The following is a 21,668-nucleotide window of genomic DNA, read 5'->3' on the forward strand; positions in this document are numbered from 1 at the left end:
CCGAGCCATTTATCCTTGCTCGCTCTGTCAGACAAGGGTGCCCTTTGAGTCCTCTCTTCTTTGCCCTTGCGACTCATCCAGTTCTTTCGATGTTATCTCATATGGCAGCTTCTACTCAGTTGGCTGGATTGTCGCTTCCTTCTGGATAGCACTTCATTAGTCAATCCTTGGCTTATGACAGCTTTATGATTCTACATGCAGACAAGGATAACCTTCGCAAAGCACTAGATGTTTGGGCTCTCTTTGGTCAGGCTTCCGGTCTTCGCATCAACACTTTGAAATCAGCCATTCTCAGCTGCACGGAGTCGGACTTGCAGTCATTGGACTGGCAGGGTATGGTTGTTCCCCGTGGCTCCATTGTCGGGCATCTTGGGTACCCTTTGGGTGTTGATGTTCCCCCAAAGTAGCTACTACAGTGGATTTCACACAAGCTGGCGGCTAAGTTTCTGTATTGGAAGTCTCAGGCCTGGCCCTTCCATGTTCGCCTCAAAGTAGCCCAGACAATTATGTTGCCAATGCTCACATATTTCTTGCCATTGCTGCCCTGGACTACTAGTACACTGAATGCTCTTACTCAATCTATTCGTTTCATGTTATGGAAGAAGGATTCCTTGCATGCAGGCATTTCCTGGATTTCTTGGTCGCATGCGTGCACCCCCAAACGCATGGGTGGAGGGGCTATTTTAGATGCCCGAACTCATATGCTGGCGCTCTGTTGGTCTCTTTTCCGCACCATGTGCTCGGATCATCACCCATGGGTCGTTATAGCCCGTTATTTTCTTGAGGATCACGGGCTTCTCCATGGTAATACCCAAATCCGGAGTTCTTGGTGGCATGTTCTTAATGTGGATTCTTGGTTCTCCAGTCCTTCTTCATCTCTGCTTGCCCATTTGGTATATTCCCGGAGTCTGGTCCTCTGGAAGGCTCAGTGGCATCCAGCGGAGGATCGCTTGGCTACTAATTCTTTTCAATTGGAATTGTTGGCAGTCTCGCGGGTACTTTCGTGGGAAGGTAAACATGAGCTTCGACCAAAATTCAACCGCATGGCATGTTTGGGTTTAACTTCAGTCGCAGATGCCACCCTTACCAGTCGCAATGTGTTGATATCCTTTCGTACAGCCAGGAGGCTTTTCAGGATCCCTTGTGGTTATAGGCATTTATGGGAACAGCTTTCGACGGTGCTCCAGAGCAGACAACCCTTTCTTGCCCTTGCTTCAGATCGTCCCTGGCAGGACTGGGACTTTGCAGGTAGGCTGCATTTAGAAAAGGCTTCAGCTAACCAGGCGTATCATCTTCTGATTAAAGATCATCAATGGCTGGTTACTAAAGCTAATACTATATGGGGAGTGCATAAATCCCGGTCATGGTGGAAGGCAACTGTGATGGAGGGCTAGTTGAACAAGACACCCTTCAAATATAAGGTCTTTCTTTGGAGGGTGATGATTGGTGGTCTTCCGCTTGCTTCAGCTCTTTCCAAGCGTCGAATCTCCAATGGCAAATGTTTCTTTTGCACCACCAGTGTGGAATCCGCCCGTCGCCGATTTATTTCTTGCCCCATCGCTAAGAAAATCTGGTCATTCTTGTTAGCCATTTGGCGAGCAGTGGTTGGTTTCTCGCTACGCCGGTTTGATTGGGTTTTTGTGCAGCCCAAATACCCCACACCGACACAGCCACATATAAAGATCGTGTTTCACTTTCTTCGATATTGGGGCTGTTGGCATAACTGGACCATTCAGAATGCTTTTCTTTTTGATTTTACCTATAATGTTCAGCGGCATATTGCTAGGCTTAAGGGTCTCTTGTATTGGCAGATAGATCTTCTTCGGCACTCTGACATGCTCTCTCGGGAGGACTTACGTCCCTGGCATATGGCAATTTCCTCTGCGTCTTTGCCATGACTTTGTAACTCTTAGGTCGTCTGGTTATTGTCAAGAGACAGTGTGTTCTTTACACACGATGGGATAGAGCCATCGTGTATCTTGTAATCATGTAAACTTGTACTTTTTTGTAATTAATACAATTACCTTTTACGAGAGAGAGAGAGAGAGAGAGAGAGAGAGAGAACGATGCGATGGCGGATCTGGCGCCCCCGTGACCTAGCGATGAACCTCCTGCGCGCTGTGGGCGATCTCCCCTCGGACCTGCGTGGAGTTCGTCTACCCTGACGTCCGCGTCACGCCTTCACCTGGACCTCTCGCCTGTTGCGCCTATTGACGGAACCTGCCGTGGCTTGCTTGACAGGCGCCTGGATCTGCGCCTTCAGACGATTGTCTACTGAGCCTCGCTGCGGACACCCACTGCTTTCACACGCCTTGTTGACACACGCGCCCCGTCGCCTGTACCTGCAGCGCCTGACGTCTGACGTCTGACACGCTTCACGCCTGACGTCTGCCTCGCCTCCCGCCTAACATCTATCCCGCCTGTCAATCGCTGCCCGTCGCAAGTACCTGCAGCACCCTGCCACTCTGCACTGCCTGTGCCTGATCCCTTGGCGCCTGCCTCGTTGACTGATCTGCGTCAGCGTGCAGGCCGGCTGCAGCCGCGTGTAAGTCTCACTTGTAGTTGACCCGTTGCCCGGCACCCAGGTTCATCTGCGCGTGTCGGTCCTGTTCTCCGTTGCAGTCCGGTTGCTGCATCCGGGTGGTGCACTGATTTTGTAGTCCCGCCTCTGATCAGAGAGAAGCATGGCTGCCTGGATATGGCTTTTATTGACCAAACGGTAGCCGCTCTTGGTCCGGATTCTGATGCAGAGGAACCGGAGGATATGGTGCCATGTACAGAGGAGATGCCGCCTGCTCCTGACTTTCAGCCTGCGGGTAAACGCTCCAAGCATACGCCCGAAGAGATAATCGGTGATCAGGATTGTTCGTATGCTCAGGTGGCCTCTGATTCTGTGGATTCCCAGGAAATTGACTGGGAGCATTTGCTGGAGTTTGCCAATATGTTGCTTGGCGACTATGTCCAGCATAATCATGAAGCTTTTTCTGACGCGGGAACTGAAGAGGTTCTGGAGGCAACGGTGGATCCGAAAACGGTCCTGCGCTCTTTTTCATTGTTTTATGACTGTGCAGTTATACTCTTCTTCACTGGCAAGAGCCCAGTGCTTTCCCATATTCGCCAGTGATTGCACCATTTACTGCAAGGGGAGTGTGTTGAGGAGATTTTTGTTGGACCTCGAGGCTTCTATGAGAAACTGCTGAACTCGGACAAGCATCGGACTGAGCTCCTATCCAAATTACCATTATTCTTTGATCGCCGCTTGGTCCATGTCGTGCCATGGCGCCCTATGGCAGACTTTCAGCGCCTGCTACAACGTGAATGCCCGGTGTGGGTTGAGGTGGAAAATTGCCCAGCTGTTTATTGGCCATTGTTGAAGGATGCCATGGCCGTAGTGGGAACGGTCCTGGTCCCCCCAAGCCTAAGGGCAATGAATAGAAACCGTTTGTGTATGTTATGGGACACTACCAGGAAGAGGCCTGCGTGGCTGCGCCTTAATTGCTCTGGCACACATCCTTTACATTTTCGCTTGAAATGAGGTAACTTTGCGGGACACTGCTTTTCGTGTGGTAAATTGGGACACTTTATGGCAGAATGCCCAGAGAGGCAACCGTCTTCAGATAATGTGCATGTTGTGCCGCCCAGGGATGACATGGTGCTTGATGCTCCCTCACAGGAGGAAACCCAGCCACCTAGTGTTTTGGATAAAGGTAAACAACAGGTTTTGGGTTTGGATTCTCGTAACAGTGAATGGATAGAGGCACGTCCCAAAAAAGGTAAGAAGTTGGATGCTGCTTTGCCGGATTCTGGGCCTGCTGTCTCACAGGATTCAATGCGCACGTATATGCGCAGGAAAGAAATGTTCTCTTCACAGCATGTTGCGCGTACTATGGCTCCTGCTGCTCCCCGTAATCAGTCTATGAGGAAAGTATATACAGACGGGCCCAAGGGCCCGCCTGCTAAGTTGGCATTTGATTCTAAAGGCAATGTGATTACACCCTGGGATCGTCGTTATCCCTGCGCCACCCCTAAGACAGTGGATATCCCATCTACTTCTAAAGCTGGCCGGCCGAATTCTTTTGCAGTCTTAGCTGATTTTCTGGATGATGGTGTCCTTGACATTCTAGCTGACAAGATGAAATCGAGGCAAGCGGTGCCTCCTTCCTGATTTTTCTTTTTTCAAGATATATGAAGATAGCCACGTGGAATGTGCGAGGCATTTGTTCTTGCCATAAGCAACATGCCATGTGGACTGTCTTGCATGAGAATCAGTGGGATGCCTTGTGTGCGGTGGAGCACAAGAGTCACGGTGATGCAGGAAAAGTGGTGGATTGCCATGGTTTTCGCTTATTTTATGCAGGGACACATGCTGTGCATTATTCTGGAGTACTTATGATTGTCCATGAGAAATATCAGCCTATTCTTATTAAAAATGATGTGCAGGGCCGCTTTGTGGTAATTGAAATTTTATTTGAAGGAGAGATCTTATGGTTGCTGGGCCTCTATGCTCCAAATGACCCTTTATCTCGCCGGGAGCTTTGGAAGACTTTGCAAAGCTCCATGTCACTTGGCAGAAGGGGTTTCTTGATGGGAGATTTCAATATGTGTGTTGACTCTTCCCAGTCCACTTCAGGGCATTCGGTGATGGATGCTCCGGAAAGTCGGGCGTGGAATGCCTTTGCTCTTGCGGATCTTAAGCAAGATCTATGGTCTTGGTTACATCCGTCCTCTCCAGGGTTTACTTTTCATTCAGCGCAATATGCATCTACATGGTCGCGGTTGGACCGAATGTACATCATGCAGGATGATGACTTTCTTCCTGAGATGCTGGAAATGAAAGTATTGCAGCAATATGCATTGTCCAACCATTTCCCTCTCCAACTTGAGATACTGGCACAACCTATTGCACCCTTTATGCAGTTGTTGGATACACTCCCTTTACGTTTCAACTCTTCGTATTTGAAGCATTCAATCTTTCAGGGCTATATGCAGCAATTGATTGAGAGATTTTTATTGGACTTTGCCTCTGAGGGCACAGTTTCTTTTGAACGACTGGTCTCTAATGTGCAACGGGTCGCTCGCCAGTATGGGATACATCATGCCTCTCTTTGTCGGCGGCGTCGCCATGCAGCTGAAGGCTTACTGGCTTTGGTTCGTTCGCTTCTGGTGGATACCCCCGATGATGATTTTCTATTATCACTGGCGCGGCGTTTGGCCGATCTTATCAAAGACTTTCAGTTGAAATCCTATCAGCAGGCCAAATTACACAATTTGACTGACAATTTGCAAGATAATGCTTGCCAGACTCATAAGTTCTTTCGCGCCTTGCATGCTTCTTCTGCTCGAGAAAATATGACCAGACTTCAGGATTCAAAAGGTCGCATGGTTACTAATCCACACACCATTGTCGATATGTGCAGGAATTATTTTCGGGATCTTCTTGGTTCTTCTTCGTCGCCTTCTGACCAGGTTACGTATGCACGTTCAGTTTTCTATGATCTGGTCCGCCATCAGCTTCCACTTGATATGCGAGCTACCTTGGAGGCAGATATTTGTGAGGAGGAGGTTATGGATGTTTTATTACATCTGCCCAAGGATAAAAGCCCTGGCTGGGATGGCCTCACCAATGAATTCTTTGAGTGCTCGGCTACCCAACTGGTGAAGCCATTGGTGGCTATGTTTCAGCAGGTTTGGGAAACAGGGGTCATGCCTTCCTCATGGAAAGAAGGCCTTATCAAATTGCTTCCAAAGGTTCCTTCGCCGTCAATTTTGCAATAGTGGAGACCAATTTCATTGATGGGTTCGATGTATAAAAATCTTTTCCAAAGTCCTGGCGAATAGGCTCCACAAGCACCTTCCAGCTATTGTGCATCCTCTTCAATATGGTTTCATTAAGGGACGCAACATTCTGGATAATATCTTAAATGTGCAAATGGCCATTGACTATGCAAGGCACTCTAGCCAGGAAGTGGTATTAATTCAGTTGGATCTGGAAAAGGCCTTTGACTATTTAGATTGGTCTTTCATTGCTGAACTTATGTCCGCTATGGGTTTTGGTGCGCGGATGTCCCGATTGATCTACGCCATCAGTGCTGAGGCTTCTTCGCGTATTATGCTCAATGGCGGGGTTACAAAGCCATTTGTCCTTGCACGCTCGGTGAGACAGGGTTGCCCTTTGAGTCCTCTCTTCTTTGCCTTGGCGACTCACCCGGTTCTTTCAATGTTATCTTCAATGGCAGCTTCTGATCAGCTGGCCGGATTGTCTCTTCCTTTGGGGCAGCACTTCATTAGCCAATCTTTGGCTGATGATAGCTTTATGATTTTGCGTGCAGACAAGGACAACATTCGCAAGGCATTGGATGTTTGGACACTCTTTGGTCATACTTCGGGTCTTCGCATCAATGCCTTCAAATCAGCCATTCTCAGCTGCACGGAGTCGGATTTACAGTCATTGGGTTGGCAGGGTCAGGTTGTTCCCCGTGGCTCCATTGTCAGGCATCTTGGGTACCCGTTGGGTGTTGATGTTCGGCCAAAGTAGCTACTGGAGTGGATTTCACAGAAACTGGCAGCTAAGTTTATGTATTGGAAGTCGCAAGCATGGCCCTTTCATGTCCGCCTCAAAGTGGCGCAAATAATTATGCTGCCAATGCTCACATATTTCTTGCCATTGCTGCCCTGGACTCCTACGACTTTGAAGGCTCTCACTCGCCCTATTCGTTTCATGTTATGGAAAAAGGATTCATTGCACGCAGGTATTTCGTGGATTTCGTGGTCACATACATGTACCCCCAAATGTTTGGGTGGTGGGGCTATTTTGGATGCTGAAACTCATATGCTAGCCCTTCATTGGTCACTTTTTCGCGCTATGTGCGTGGATCATCACCCGTGGACCATTATAGCCCGTTATTTTCTGGAGGACAGCGGGCTTCGACATGGCAATACACAAATTCGGGGCTCCTGGTGGCATGTCCTTAATGCAGACTCTCGGTTTTCCAGCCCCGCCTCCTCTCTATTATTGCATTTGGTCGGCTCCTGGAAAGCGGTGCTCCAAAAGGCGAGTTGGCATCCAATGGAGGACTGCTTGCATGCTAACTCCTTTCAACTGGAATTGTTGGCAGTCTCAAGATTACTTTCGTGGGAAGACAAACATGAGCTTCGACCAAAATTTAACCGCATGGCTTGTCTGGGGGTGTCTTCAGTTGTGGACGCCACCCTTGCCAGTCGTAATGTCGTCGCATCGTTTCGTACGGCCAGGAAACTTTTCAGAATCCCACGTGGCTACCGTGACTTATGGGAGCAACTTCTGCTGGTACTTCAGGACAGGCAGCCTTTTCCTGCCCTTGCGGTGGATCGCCCTTGGCAGGATTGGGACCTTGCAGGCCGGTTGAGTCTGGAAAAGGCCTCTGCTAATCAGGTGTATCATCTTCTAATGAAAGATCATCAATGGCTGGCTATTAAAGCTAATTCTGTATGGGGTTTGCGGAAATCTCAGTCGTGGTGGAAGACAACGGTGATGGAGGGCTGGTTGAATAAGACACCGTTTAAATCCAAGGTCTTTCTTTGGCGGGTGATGATTGGTGGTCTTCCTCTTACCTCGGCCCTTTCCAAGCGTCGAATCTCGAATGGTAATTGTTTCTTCTGTACCACTACTGTGGAATCGGCCTGGCATCGATTTATTTCTTGCCCGCTGGCCAAGAGGATCTGGTCGCTCTTGTCACAAGTTTGGCGTACAGTGGTGGGGTCCTCGCTCACCCCTTTCGAATGGGTTTTTGTGCGACCAAAATACCCCACTCCGCCACAGTTGCATATGAAGATCTTGTTTCACTTCTTCAGATTTTGGGGATGCTGGCACAATTGGACCACTCGGAATGCCTTTCTTTTTTATTCCGCCTCTAATGTGCAGAAACACATTGCCCGGCTTAAAGGTCTCTTGCATTGGCAGATAGATCTCATTCAGCACTTGGACTTGCTCCCTCGGGAGGCCCAGCCCTGCCGCTGACCGTCAGTCCTGCGGGTTGTGGTCCCTGCAGTTGCCCGTCAGACCTGTGAGTTGTGGTCCTGAGCACCCTGTTGGACGGTGCCATGTTTCGTTGCACCTATCTGCTGCCCCGTCACTTTGCCATGCCGCAGACGCCCACCTTGATTTGACTGTGGTGCTGTCCTCTAGCCCTCCTGCTCGCGTTTGTCCATTTCTGCAGAGGCGCCGAGCTGCTGTAAACCCTAATCTCGACGGTCGTCAGAGAAACAGAGTCTCGACCAGGTACGTTGCATTTGTTGCCCCGATATTCGTCGGTCGTGCGTCCTATTGCCTCTTGTTGCCTCTGGGCACCACACTCTGCACGCTGTCGTACTGTGTAGTGTGAGAGAGTTTTATCATCTGGCAGTGAGTGATAGCGTCCTGCACAGATTAGAGTGCTCACTGATCTGCATCGAGAGAGAGAGAGAGAGGGAGGGAGGGAGGGAGGGAGCGAGGGTGGGAGAGAGAGAGAGAGAGAGAGAGAGAGAGAGAGAGACATTAGTGCCGTGGCTTTTTCAAGAGTTATGCTCAATGGTGGGGTTACAGAGCCATTTGTCCTTGCACGCTCGGTCAGACAGGGTTGCCCTTTTGAGTCCTCTCTTCTTTGCCTTAAGTCTTGGGCACATCAAACCAATGCTAAGATGTCTTGGAGATATCACTGATATCTGAGAGCTAAGATCCAACGGTCGAGAAAACCACCACAGCACTGACCTTCAGTCTCGTGTCCTGATAGAGACCCGGAACTGATTGATATTGTGGTCAATTCATCTAGATCAAAATTCATTCAATTGACGACACGTCTTGAAATTCATCCAATTTGCAACCTCCAAATTCATTCGATCATCCGATTTGACAATTCCTAAAAGCAATGATTTGGTTTTTCTTATCCTTGACCATTAAATGACCAAGTAGGGACCGAAAGATTAGGAAATAGACATTTTTCCCAGACTACTCAAGTTCGTGCATAGCAACAAAATCAAGGGTCTTCCAACAAGAGATATTATAATCCAAACCTTCATATAACCATTTTTTATAGAAAGATAAAACTGATAACTACCTTGAAAATTTATTTTTTATAGAAAGCTAATGCAACAATTATTTCTTTATAGAAAGCTAATGCTACCTTGAACTTCCTTTAAACCTAGGATATGTGCACGTGGGCTGATGCTTGCAACTGGATATTGCTATTTGGAGTAATCTAAGCCAGGGTGGATTTAATGCTATTTAGAGTAATCTAGGCCAAGGTAGTGGACTACACCCAATCATGCCTACTCTTATACATTTCTCTATTACAACAAGAGTCTATCCTCGTTGTTTTACAATGGAGTCTATCCTCCATAGCAAAACATGTCTACTCACACGTGCACACACACACATACATACACACACTCTCTCGTATCCTAGCCTATGCGCCTGTCTCACCTAAAATGGTTATATGATCATAATGTGCAAAAAAAGGGAGATTGGCAGCCCCTCCATCCTCCACGTGCATGCAAATGATGGTAGGAAGCATATGCAAAGGACAAGATCCTTAGTGAGTTCACCTATACACCTCCCTTGTGATCTACGTGTGCACTGTCGATCTGATTGCTTTGCAATCTTGAGGATGATGACTTGCGGCTCGATGATCCAATGCTTCACGATATTGAGTGAGAGAGAAATACACACAGAGGTAGAGAGAGAGAGAGAGAGAGAGAGAGAGAGAGAGAGTATATTAACGTCTCTAAAAGGCCAATGTGGCCTATGAGACCAAAGCAGTACATACAATGATGGTGTGTTTCTCATCTGGAACGAGAAAAAAGATGAAAAACATGCCTATAAGACTGAAAAGGAAATGAAATAGTGTCCCATAAAAGGGAAACATGTCAGTGATCTGAAAGTGAGAGTAGAGAAAGGAAAACTCTCCATCAATGATATGTCTGTTCTCTAGGGAGGTGTATCTCTGCATGGCTGAGGCGTCTTGGCATCTGTCTCCTGTGGCGCTTAATGATGGCTTTAATTTGTCTGTGGTGTGGATGTCTAGGCCTTCGTCCGGGTGGACGTGGGCGCCTAGACCGGCTAAGTGCCATTGCTCTATCCAAAGGGACACCTACAGAAGATGAGGTCCAATGATGATGTACTCCTGTAGGCTGTGTGGCAGTAGTAGTGGTATCTGCCATACTCTGTCGTGTATCAATGAAAAAGTCAGTGACTGCTCTCTGCCTATGTGAGCCGAGCTGTGGGGGCCTCCTACTCCGTAGAATTGTTGCTCTGCGCCTCTGGAGCTCCAAGAGGAAAAATCCCAAGCATCTCTGATCCTCATACTGCATGATCCGTCTCAGGGGTCCAAAACCCTCTCGAAACAGACAGTGGTATCTACCTCGTATGTCGTAATATACAGTGCATCGGCAGATGTAGTGTTCCTCTGTCTCTGGCTCTCTGTCGCATAGTGGGCATATGCGTTCTTCTGTCTGTATACCCTCCCATCTGTCTGTCTCAATCCTCAGGTGGTGGGATGAGGTGCGGATCTGACCAATAACTGTGCATAGTCCATGAGGCAGCTGTGTGTCCATGTAATTGGGTCGGGTGATGAAACCATCCTCAGATACCTGGAGGAAGTGGGCCTGGTAGTGTGCCATCCTCGTGCCATGGGGCGAGGGGGGTCGGATCCAGGTCTTCTCCGTATCTAACTTCAATATGTCTGCTCTGATCACATGGTTTAGCTCTGATCGGCTTAGGTCAAGTGTAGGGCAATCCAAGCTATAGTCAAAGGGGGGTAGTCTGTCAATCTGCAGACCATGTAGACGCATCCATGTACTCATCTGAGCATACCAACAGTGTCTGTCACCGTCTGTTGCTAGTTGTCTAGAAGAGGCCAGGGCTAGCCGTGGGTATCTATCTTGGGGGAGCTCCCATAGTCTATGTATGAAAGTCACTGCCTGAACCAAGGCCTCAGCCACCATGGGTGATGCCCCCAACTCAGCTCTGATAATCTCATGTGGGGTCGAGCTCTTCCCTCATATCATGCATGAGATCATCATGACCAGTGGTCTTTCCATATGCTCCCATCCATCATAGTATTCCTTCTCTGGTCCATCCTGGTCTCCCAAAGGCTGTCTCCTCGTGTGAAACAGACTCGGACCCCAAATAGCTGCCCCATATAGGAGTGTGGGTGTAACCAAGGTGTCAAAAAGCCACAATTTGGTGCGCGGCTCATGAAATTGTATGTGAGCACATTGCCTCTCCAATGCACCTAAGGCTGCATATGCTTTTGCCAAACGAGCCTCTGATGTCTCTCTCCAAGAGAACTGTGGTCCCTTCAATGTGACCCCCAAATAAACATACTGCCTAACCATCTCCACTGGCTCTCCGTCAAAAGAAAACTGGTGCTCAGCTCTTGTCACCCAAGCAGTTGAAGTGTTAAATACCATAACTTTAGTTTTCCCAAGGTTCACCTTAAGATCTCTATCTCTGCAAAAAGCTGATAATGCATCCAAGTGTCTATTTAGTCCCTCAGGTGAGTCAGATATAAGTACAATATCATCGGCATAAAGCAGTAATGGTATCAGCACTCCAGCTAGGCTGGCTCCGGCCCCACCTGTCCTATCCACATATTCTGAAATTTCATCTATATACAGCCCAAAAAGTGTCAGTGAAAGTGGACAGCCTTGTTTCACCCCAATGGTGCTATTGACTGTATCTGAGATGCCCTCAGGTATTCATACTCTGCCTGTCACTGTCTCATACAGGGCATAGATACTCCACTGTATCTCTACGGGCACATCAATGTTTTGCATTCTTTTCATGAGTCTAGCACGTGGCACTGTGTCAAAGGCCTTGCGAAAGTCCACAAAACACCAATAGATCTTTTTCTTGAATGCCTTGCCTTCTTCAATGATTGCCCTCAACGTAAAGATATGGTCTAGAGTTGTATATCCCCTCCTGAAGCCAGCTTGGCCTTTTGACCTCAGGCCATGCATCTCGGCCCATTCACTCAAGGTTTGAGAGAAAGAGAGAGAGAGAGAGAGAGAGAGAGGGAGGCGGGGAGAGTCTCTTGGCTTGAATCAGTCAAGGTTTGAGAGAGAGAGAGAGGGAGGGAGACACAAAGGTTTATGAGAGCAAGAGCAAGAGTAAGACATTGAAAAATCAAGAGTTCATGTTGAAAGACGTCTTCTTTGGCAAGGCAACGTTCTTAAGTAGGATTATACCAGGCTCTTGCTACCAAGGTAGCTGGTGGTGACTCTAGAGATTATATTACTAGGCCTGGAGGGTTGTACTAATGTGTGTGTAAAATGTCCTAGCAAACAGCCCAAATGTCCTTCTATGTCATTTTTATTACATCTCTCATGTAAGTCTCTCACTCAATCTAATGATGTTTTAGAGTTATTGAGCCGTAACTACTAAACGTTCTCTATGATGTGTCATAAATGGATAGTCCTTTTGTGGCTCTTAAATTTTGATGATTCTACTAATTCATTAATTAGTCTTCTCAAGTTACAATGCCGGCCACCCACTACAACTTTTACGTTATACAAACCCTCTCGAGACTTCCTCTATGATGCCCTTTCTCCGTTGCACTTTACTTAATTCGAGAGTTGTTGCCTTCTCTTTAGCAAATCCACATTGTAAGCTCAATATAGAGTTGTCTTATTTTTCATCAATTTCCAACCCAACAGAGAGCACAACATGTTAAGTTTTGCCATTTTGTCATGGAGAATAGCTGGTGAGTATATAGAGCACAGGGTTTCATTAAAAAATGGAGAGCTTGTTCGGAGTGAGAACTACTTGCATAATCTATTGCCTCCAACACAAAAATTTCAGGGGTTGCAAGCCGTCGTAGAGCATGAAGGTGGAGCAAACAAGGTCAATGTGTCTCCAAGATGGGATCATGAAGGGCATGCGCACTACATGATTAGTAGCACACTATCAACCACCTACTCCATCATGCACTCAAATGATTGTGTGTATGTATCTGATAGTATTGAGTCAATAAAAGGTGGTAGTAGTAGCAAGTCAACTCCAATGTATCTTGATATACCCTCAGATGATAGCAAGAATGTTGACCAAGTGATAATGTCAAAAGCTAAATACAATGACAGAGGTATGCACACAAGGATGCATGACACAAATATTGACGAGGAGTTACATGTGAGTAGCCAAAGCAAGGACATGTCTTCCTATGATAAGTCCATTGTAGCCTTCACTGAGGAGAAAGCTAGGCCAAGTAGATTGAAAAAATTACTAGCACTTTGTGGATCTCCGCAAAAGGTGGATAAGCTCTCAAGTGAGTATAATGCATAGTGACAAGAAACGGCCGGAATGGCCCCCCGGCACGTGGAATCGCCGTCCCCGGCATGTATCCGTCGCGGACTGCGTTTCCAAATGATGGAACGTTCCCTGTCCCGTTTCAGACAGGGAGCGCAGCAGCGTTCCCTGCCCCGATTACAGGGAATGCCACGTGGCAAAAATTACCTACGGGCCACCCGCTAACTGTTTCCGCCTGCGCCCAGTTCTCCTGCGTCCCGCCTGCTCCCGCCTGCGCCCAGTTCTCCTGCGTCCCTGCTTCCGCCTGAGGCTTGAGCCCAGTCCTAGCCTACGTCCTGCTCCCGCCTGGGCCCTGCATCCTGCTCCCGAGACCCGCCTGCATCCTACCCCCAGGCCCCAGGGCCCAGCCACCTTCTTTCTCTTCCTTCTTCTTCTTTCTTCTCTTCCTTCTCTTCCCTCTCTTCCTTCTTCTTCTTTCTCTTCTTTCTCCTCCCACCTCCAACCTCTTCCTTCTCTTCCTTCTCCTTCTTTCTCTTCTTTCTCTTTCTTCTCTTCCTTCTCTTCTTCCTTCTACCTTCTCTTCACTTCTCCCTTCTCTTCTTCCTTCTTCCATGAACCTTCTTTTTCTCCCTTCTCTCCCTTTCCCTTCTCTCTCGACTCTTGAGTGAGTCTTGACTCTTGAGCCTTCTCCCTTCTCTCGAGCCTTCAATAATCAATTTTCAGCCTTCAATTTTTCCTTCTCTCGACTCTTGAACCTAAGATCTTCAATTTTCAGCCTGAAATCATAAATGGCTTCATTTTCCCGCCCCGCTCGTCGGGTTGGTGGTCGAGGAAGAAGGTCTAATGATTGGTCATGGTGGGAAGAAGTAAATGCTGACCGCCCTATGAGTGGTGGAGCATCTCGACCATGGACTTGCAAGCTTTACCCATACAAGCGAACTAGTGGAGCAAACAAGGTAATCCATTGAGCCGAGCATTTGCATTTCAAATTTTTATTGATTTTAATTTTTCAAAGTTACTTAAATATTAGAATATGGACTACCAATTGCCACTTGTTCCATTTTAATATTTATGCATAATCAAGTCCGAGCTCATCTCCTACATGAGCCAAATTCAGAGGTGCAGTTTTGTCCAAATGTGACCTTCGAGAAGCAAAGGGAGCTTCGTGACCGTGTAACAGGTCAACAAGCTTATCTTGCATCTAGACCACGACGTGTTGCAGTTGACCCTGCAACTTTTGTGACACCATCCCCATCAGATGTATCTAGAGCAGGGTCAGTATCAGGAAGTGCTACCTCCACATCTACTACATGCATTGCATCGGCCATGGCATCAATGCCACATGTTGCACGTAGACAAAGCACACTTGATGCTAGTTGGGATCCCAAGAAGAAGGAAGAGGTGGATACATCAGTGGCACGCTTTTTTTATCATGACTACATTCAATTTCGTGCAGCCAGGTCAAAGTATTTTAAATTGATGTGCAAGAAGATTGGTGAGTATGGCCCTTCGTATGTACCTCCATCATCAGAGACCTTACGCACCACTTTGCTCGACAAGGAAAAGCGCCTTGTTGCGCAAGCAACAGTGACTAGAAAGAGCATGTGGGCTAAAAATGGAGTTTCCTTGATTGCTGATGGTTGGAGTGATACACGCAAGCGATCCATTCATGGTATGGTTGCTTATTCTCGTGGGGAAATGTATTTTATATCTTCACATGATGCATCGGGGACAGGAAAGTCAGCAGATGTACTTGCAGCAGAGTGAGTTACAGGTGTTGAGCTTATTGGCCCAGAGCATGTTGTGGGATTTGTTGCAGATGGAGAGCCTGCAAATAGGGCAGCAGGTGCTATTATTCAAGGATATTATCCACATATCACAGTTTCATATTGTATGGCTCATTGCTTGAACAACCTACTAAAGGATATCGGTAACCTGTCATGGATTGCACTTGTCATAGAGCAAGGAGCTCAAATGGTTAGCTTTGTTTTGAATCACCAGTTTCTTCGCCATCACTTCTCTTTGTGGTCGAAGAAGACACTTTTAAAATGCTCTGATACCAGATTTGCCTTTAACTTCTTGATGCTAGGCAGGTTAAGAGAATGCAATGGTGCCTTGAGGCAGTTATTTTTTAGTAATGAGTTTACCTCATCAACATTGGCAGATACTCCTACAGGTATCTTATGCTTGGAGAAAGCAAATAACTCCACTTTTTGGGATGATGTAAAGCGAATAGATGCTATGGTATCACCCATTGTACATTTATTGAGGGTTATGGATGCTATGCAACCTTGCATTGGCAAGGTATATGAGACTATGGATAGGCTGAATGAAAAGTTGCAGGAGTTGGCACCAAATGATGAGGCGTATAAGGAAATACACCATTTAGTTGTGACGAGGTGGAACTCCTATAGCTCACCCATGCATACAGCTGTATTTGTTGTGGATCCTGAGTTCCAGGGCAAGGGTCAGGAGAATGACAGTGAAGTTATGGATGCATGGAGACTTATATTGTCTCGTCTAGTGCTTGATCATGGCACTAGACGAAAGATCAGAGATCAGCTTTCATGTTATAGGACCTTTCGGGGTTCTTTTGGTTGTGGGGATGCACAGGAGGATCGCTGTAAGATTGGGGCAGCTTTGTGGTGGGAGGACTATGGTTCGGATGGTCCTGAGTTGCAGCAACTAGCCATCCATATTTTGAGTCAGTCAGTTAGCTCCTCTTGTTTGGAGCAATTGTGGAGTACCTATGCTCACATTGCTTCAAAGAAGAGGAACCGTCTTGGTGTGGAGAGGGCAAACGATCTAGTATTCGTTAGTGCTAATTTGAGGATGTTATGTAACAGTATGACAACAAAGCCTGATCCATTCACAGAGTGGGAGATGCAGCAAGAAGAGGAGACAAATGCTGATGTTGAGGGAGATGCAGCAATTCATGGTACACATGATGATGAGGCTGGCACTTCTGGAGTGGCTAGAGCAGCCTCAGATCATGATCATGATCTTTGATTTAGCTTACTTATCACGAGTCTCATAATACATGACACATTTACATTATATATGATATCATGATCATTGATGACACTGTGACACTTGGGTTGTTGACAGTTGTGCCATGCCGATATTATATTTGTACTTGAGTCTTGTAGTCTTGCAGTTGCCCTTTGGGCTATTTTGGCATGCCGCATTTTACTTTAGTCTAGAGATTAGACTTTATATTTGCAGTCTTTTTTGGGGCAATGAGCATGTTCTTTCAAAGATTAGACTTCAATTTCATATTTGTAATCTTTTAAGTTTTTTGGCAATGGTACCATAGGCATCTTCTTTTAGCTTAGACTTTTAAGTTTAGTTCATTGTTCATTGTTTTATCATTTATGATTTTTAGCATATATATTATGGATTTTATTATTTATAATTGAATAGCTTACCTCTTGAGCCTTGTAAGTTGCAATTCAATTTCTAATTAGTTTTAGAACAATGCATGATATCTTAAAGTTAAAACTTAAAATGATTTGTCCTTGTGGATTATATACCTTGGTTTTAAGTTTTAACACTCCAGAGTCCACATGGATTATGAGTAAAATATTAATTTTTTTTCATGAATTTTGATTTTTTAAATGCCGTTCCCGTTCCCACGTCCCCGTTCCCTAGGTTTGGCGTTCTCGTCTCCGTCCCCGTCTCCGTTCCCCGTTCCCGTTCCCCGTTTCATGTTTCTATGGTATAATTGTATAATTGCTTTTGAGCTTCCAACTACACAAAGTAAGAAACGAATGATAGGTATGGAGCAGAAATATGATGGTCACCTTTGGTTGCCGCCCTCACAAACAAATATGGCAATAGAGTGCACAATGCATTTGAGCTATTGTCTTGGAAGTCTTCAGTGTCCTAGGGTAACTTATCCTTACTACATAATTGAGAGAAGATACAATGATGTTTTTTTCCATGGTCATTTAGATATACAAGTGAGCATGGGCTATCCTGCAAGTGAGGGAATCTCCAAGATAACATGTCACTATTGCCAAAAGGTTGTTAGTTGTATAGCCGTTTGCATATGCTCAATCTATTATGTGTTGCCACTAGACCCTACAATGACATGGTTGGTGATCCATGTTGGGGAGCATGCTCACGATGTTCAACAAGGCACAAAGAGGGCAACCATTGAAAAGGTTTGGAGCCTTGTCAGCACAATCCTAAAAATCAAAAAGAGAGGCCTACGAACAATACAAATGCTAGTTGCTCGGTAGATGTTGTTTGAATCTTTGACAAAAGAAGATGAATCAAAGGCGACTGAGGTGAATCTTAATCATTTTTAGAAGAAATGATGCCACTGGTATAGAATAAAGGGTAAGCTTATGCATCATTACTTTATACTAATGTTGTATGCCTTGCATTTGAAATAACAATCTAGCAAACACACAGGTTCAAAGGTATTGTTTCACAAGAGAGAGCTAATCAAGTTCAAGTCATTGGCGATGGTTATGACAACATACTTCTTTTGCAAAGATGACATGTCTTTCCATTTTTCCATGGAAGTAGATTTCCTGGGCAAGGTGATGCCAAGGAGAAGTGCTTCTTGTTTAAAATGTCCACTAAGAGACCAGCATCAAGGGTGGGCTTAGTGAATCATGAGGCAAACAAGAACCGGAGATCTACGAAGTGCATGGGTGCACTTCGATCACACCCATAGGGTTGATGGATAGGAAACAATATCTTATTCTATTTATGATCTTGGGTATGTGATAACATTATTATAGCTTACATTAAAATTGAATTATTGCTAGCAAATACTATGCTAATGTATCAATCATCAACTAGCATGAGAGCATTGCACGTGATTACAATATGTGAATTTAAAGAGCAGGATAAAGAGTCTCAAATCTTGTTTTGGGAAAATCTGAATTTTGTCATGGTTCAATGTGGTCATGATCCTCCTGACTTTGCTAGATTCATGTCGATGAGGCAAGTGCAAATTGGTTGGCAGTAAGGGCTTTGGATAGGTGGTTAAAATGGTGGCAGCAAAGAATTGCCCATTGGGGAGGAGTTGAATCTCATGTAAGTCTGCTATTTTTCTTAGCTCATTAAAAGAATTGCTATACAATGTACTAATGGAGAGAGCTACTAACTTTGTTCTTGGATTTGACTCTATAAGATAACAAAAGTCCCTAGGAACGTGCTCAAATTCCAAGCATAAACTTATCGGAAAGCATCCATGCTAGTTGGCTAGCAGGTGAAGGTGAAAAACGAAAGATATCACTCTATGATGCATGCGTTAGTGATGTTTTGAATACATATTGATCCGGGTTTTTTACAACCCGGATTATTACCACAAAATTTTGGCCAAAGCCCCTATCAAGAGATTACCATATCACTTTAGGTTTACTCTTCAGGCACTAGGTATGCTACATTGCTTCTCGATTATGATAACTCTAGCAAATGGGGGGAACAAGTTCTTAGAAGGCATGTCAATGTAAAGAGTAGGGATGGTTATCTTAGTGAAGATGAAAATGGATTACACCTAGGAGTTGAGTGAATGCATAGATTTTTCAAAGGACTAGCCTCCAACTATATGTGGGCTCCGTCTGCATCACTAAGATCTGGAATCTATCACCATCATTAGAGGACACCTCACCCTAGCACACAAGTCAATATCCACATCATGGTATCATTTGGATCTTACACAAAAGCTTACAAGCATGGACCCCTTTTGTCACATGCTTATATGTATTTATATACATATGGGGGACTAAAGTCAAAGCAGCTTTTGAAATCCATTTTTTATAATCTCAATAACTCCCAAGAAAAAGTGAATTTCAAGAAAATTCCCACGAAGCCCGATCGGTTTCGACCTGGTCTACAAAGTTGCAGAAGAAACTTTTTTCAAATTCCTCACGGATTTGGAGTTACGAAGGCGCAGACTGCTGGCTACATGCAATTTTCTTCTCTCTTTCACCACACCAACTTTCCACTCTATCCTTCTTCTAAATATATTATAATAATGTGCTTTGGACACCCACCTCTTGTAATCTAGCTCCATTTTTCTATGTTGTCTACCACCACCCTTGGCTTCTTGCATGATGACCAAGGTGGGGACTTGTCCCATTCACTATGCTCCATATTTTCAAAGATGCCATACATCATCTAGGATTATGTTAATCAAAAAGATTAGCTTAATCTAATCCCTCATGAAGGCTATATAAAGAGCCCATGGAGAATGAAGAGGGGGGAGGACAATGACAAGTCCATGAGAGCACTCTACAATATCCTCATCTCTTTGAGGTAAGCTATGAGTAAGTTCTTTTATTATGTAGTATAATGGCAAGCTTCCTCTACCTCTTCTCCTATTATCTCCCTCTCTTCTCATCTTCTCATTCCATGTAGCATAATGGCAAGCTTCCTTTACCTCTTCTCCTCTTGTCTCCCTCTCCTCTCATCTCTTTCTCTTCTATTCCAATATGGTGTCTAGTACATATATTCTCTCTTGTAAATTTGTGTCTTGGTTCTCTTGATTCTCTTTGAGAAAAGGGATGTCCTAGCCCATCCTCCCTTTGGCTAGGTGGTGCCCCTCTTTAGTTCGCTTAGTGAGGATTGGAGGTTGGATGGGTAAGAGGCAACCCGTTCATCATTTTAGCCCTCATTTTTTGTGCCCCCGCTGAGGAGTTCTCAAGCTATGCTCTACAACTTCCATGAAGAAAGAAACATCTAAGGAGTTGTCCTCTTCTTCAACGAGTGTTTGTCAAGAAATCACTAAGAAGGAATCTTCATCAAACCCTATTCAAGGGATTCGCCGCTCAAGAGTACCGCAATGGTCTCCAAAAGAAGCTCAAGAGAAGAAGGATCTTTATCGACAAACGGCACGTATGCGGGTAAAGCAAGTTAATTACACACATCCTTCTTTGCTTCATGAGAAATCTTGCTCTCATCAAGTCTCTACGTCAAGGCATTGTGTTGAGTGCTTGGTGTCTAGTGTAAAGACACTCCCTACGGAGCTTCGTCTTCAAGTGGTGAAGGCGCTTTTAAATTCGGGGATTAACAAGTTTTTGGAGGGTAAGTTACACATCAATGGTGTGCGGTATTGGCGAGAGGCTACATATGGTGATGCGCTTCAACTACTACTAGCAAGAAGACTCAAAGTAATTGAAAAGATAGCTATCGAAGTCTATGAACTTTACAAGGCTGATGATGGTCACACAAAAGCTACGCTAATCAGTGGTGAGCAAATCCTTCGCATCTCTCGAATGGTGGGATCTAAGAGGCCATAGCTTCAACGACACGCTTCATGAAAGTTTGTAGTGTAAATTTGTAGTTAATGCATAAATGACTACTCCTACTTTCTACAACTTTCAATCGGTTCAAAACATTCGGATGGATGTGTGCATTAGTAGAAAGATACATTTTCAGCAAAGGTTGGTCTTCTATTTTGGAGCTGAGAGGTTGAGAGAGATCTTGTTGTCTCCTGATCCCATAATACTCCCTATTTTGGATTATAACATCTCCTTTAATATGCACATATTCATTCTACTCTAAGTGTATCCCATGAACCATAGGGACTTGTACGGACCTATCCGTCCACTTGCTAGACAAACCGTGCATATAATTGTTAGCACAAAGCTCAGGTTTCAAAATGTTATAAGGGTCTTATTGGGCCCTCGTCGTCTTGCTGAGATTAATGCATCTGTAAATCCATTTATTCTACCCTTAATAAGATATGACTTGGGCCTAGACGTGTTCATCTTTATTTTGTATTGAGCTAGATCAACATCTTCCTATCATGGCTTTTCCAAGTTTTTTTGGGCACAAAGGGGAGAAATCTCTGGACTTTTTGGATGACTTAGAAATGGCCTTTCTAGTCACAGGCCGGGATGATGAAGCAACCAAAGTACGGGCCTTTCCTTTAGTTCTAAAGGGTGATGCTCGAGTGTGGTATCAAGCTCTCTCAGAGGCTACAAAGGGTAATTGGGAGGATCTCAAGACCGCATTCATGTACAAGTACCAAGATATAGAGCCACCTAAAGATATTTGGAGACAACTCTTAGATCTTCGTCAAACTATAGCAGGGGAGTACCAAGCCTATGAAGGCATGTTTATAAAATTGTGGGATAAATGGACAAGCTCCTTAGCCGAGGGAGAAAGAGTACCTAATTGCCTTAAGAAAGATTGTTTTCTGGCCGGACTCCATCCTCTACTAAGGGATAAGGTCAAAGGAAAGTTTCCCACATCCTATGAAGAATCAGTCACTTATGCGAGGGAGAAAGATAGAAAATTGAAGTATCAAGCCCAGTTGAAGGGGGGAGTTGAGCCCATACAAGTTTTACCAACCATACCAAGGCCTAGAGAAATAGCAGAGGCCCCACCTGAATCGGAGATACCACAGCAAGAGCTCCTACAACGCATTACTAATCAACTTGAAAGC

At 45.3% G+C, this 21,668-nt stretch overlaps 2 protein-coding genes across 9 annotated transcripts in view; one reads left to right on the forward strand and one right to left on the reverse strand.

Moving 5' to 3' along the window:
• The window catches only part of LOC148026960 (aminopeptidase M1-B-like), a 148,890-nt gene that overhangs the window by 122,022 nt on the left and 5,200 nt on the right, over positions 1-21,668 (reverse strand). The window lies entirely within an intron of this gene.
• LOC148026961 (uncharacterized) lies at positions 15,131-16,267 on the forward strand. Its single transcript, XM_087690360.1, has one exon. It carries the CDS (start codon positions 15,152-15,154, stop codon positions 16,265-16,267), a length of 1,116 nt encoding a protein of 371 aa, XP_087546486.1. The 5' UTR covers positions 15,131-15,151.

Source organism: Lygodium microphyllum, chromosome 13, assembly GCF_053477565.2.
Source record: "Lygodium microphyllum isolate KBCC chromosome 13, Lygodium_microphyllum_v1.1.10, whole genome shotgun sequence".
NCBI lineage: Eukaryota > Viridiplantae > Streptophyta > Polypodiopsida > Schizaeales > Lygodiaceae > Lygodium > Lygodium microphyllum.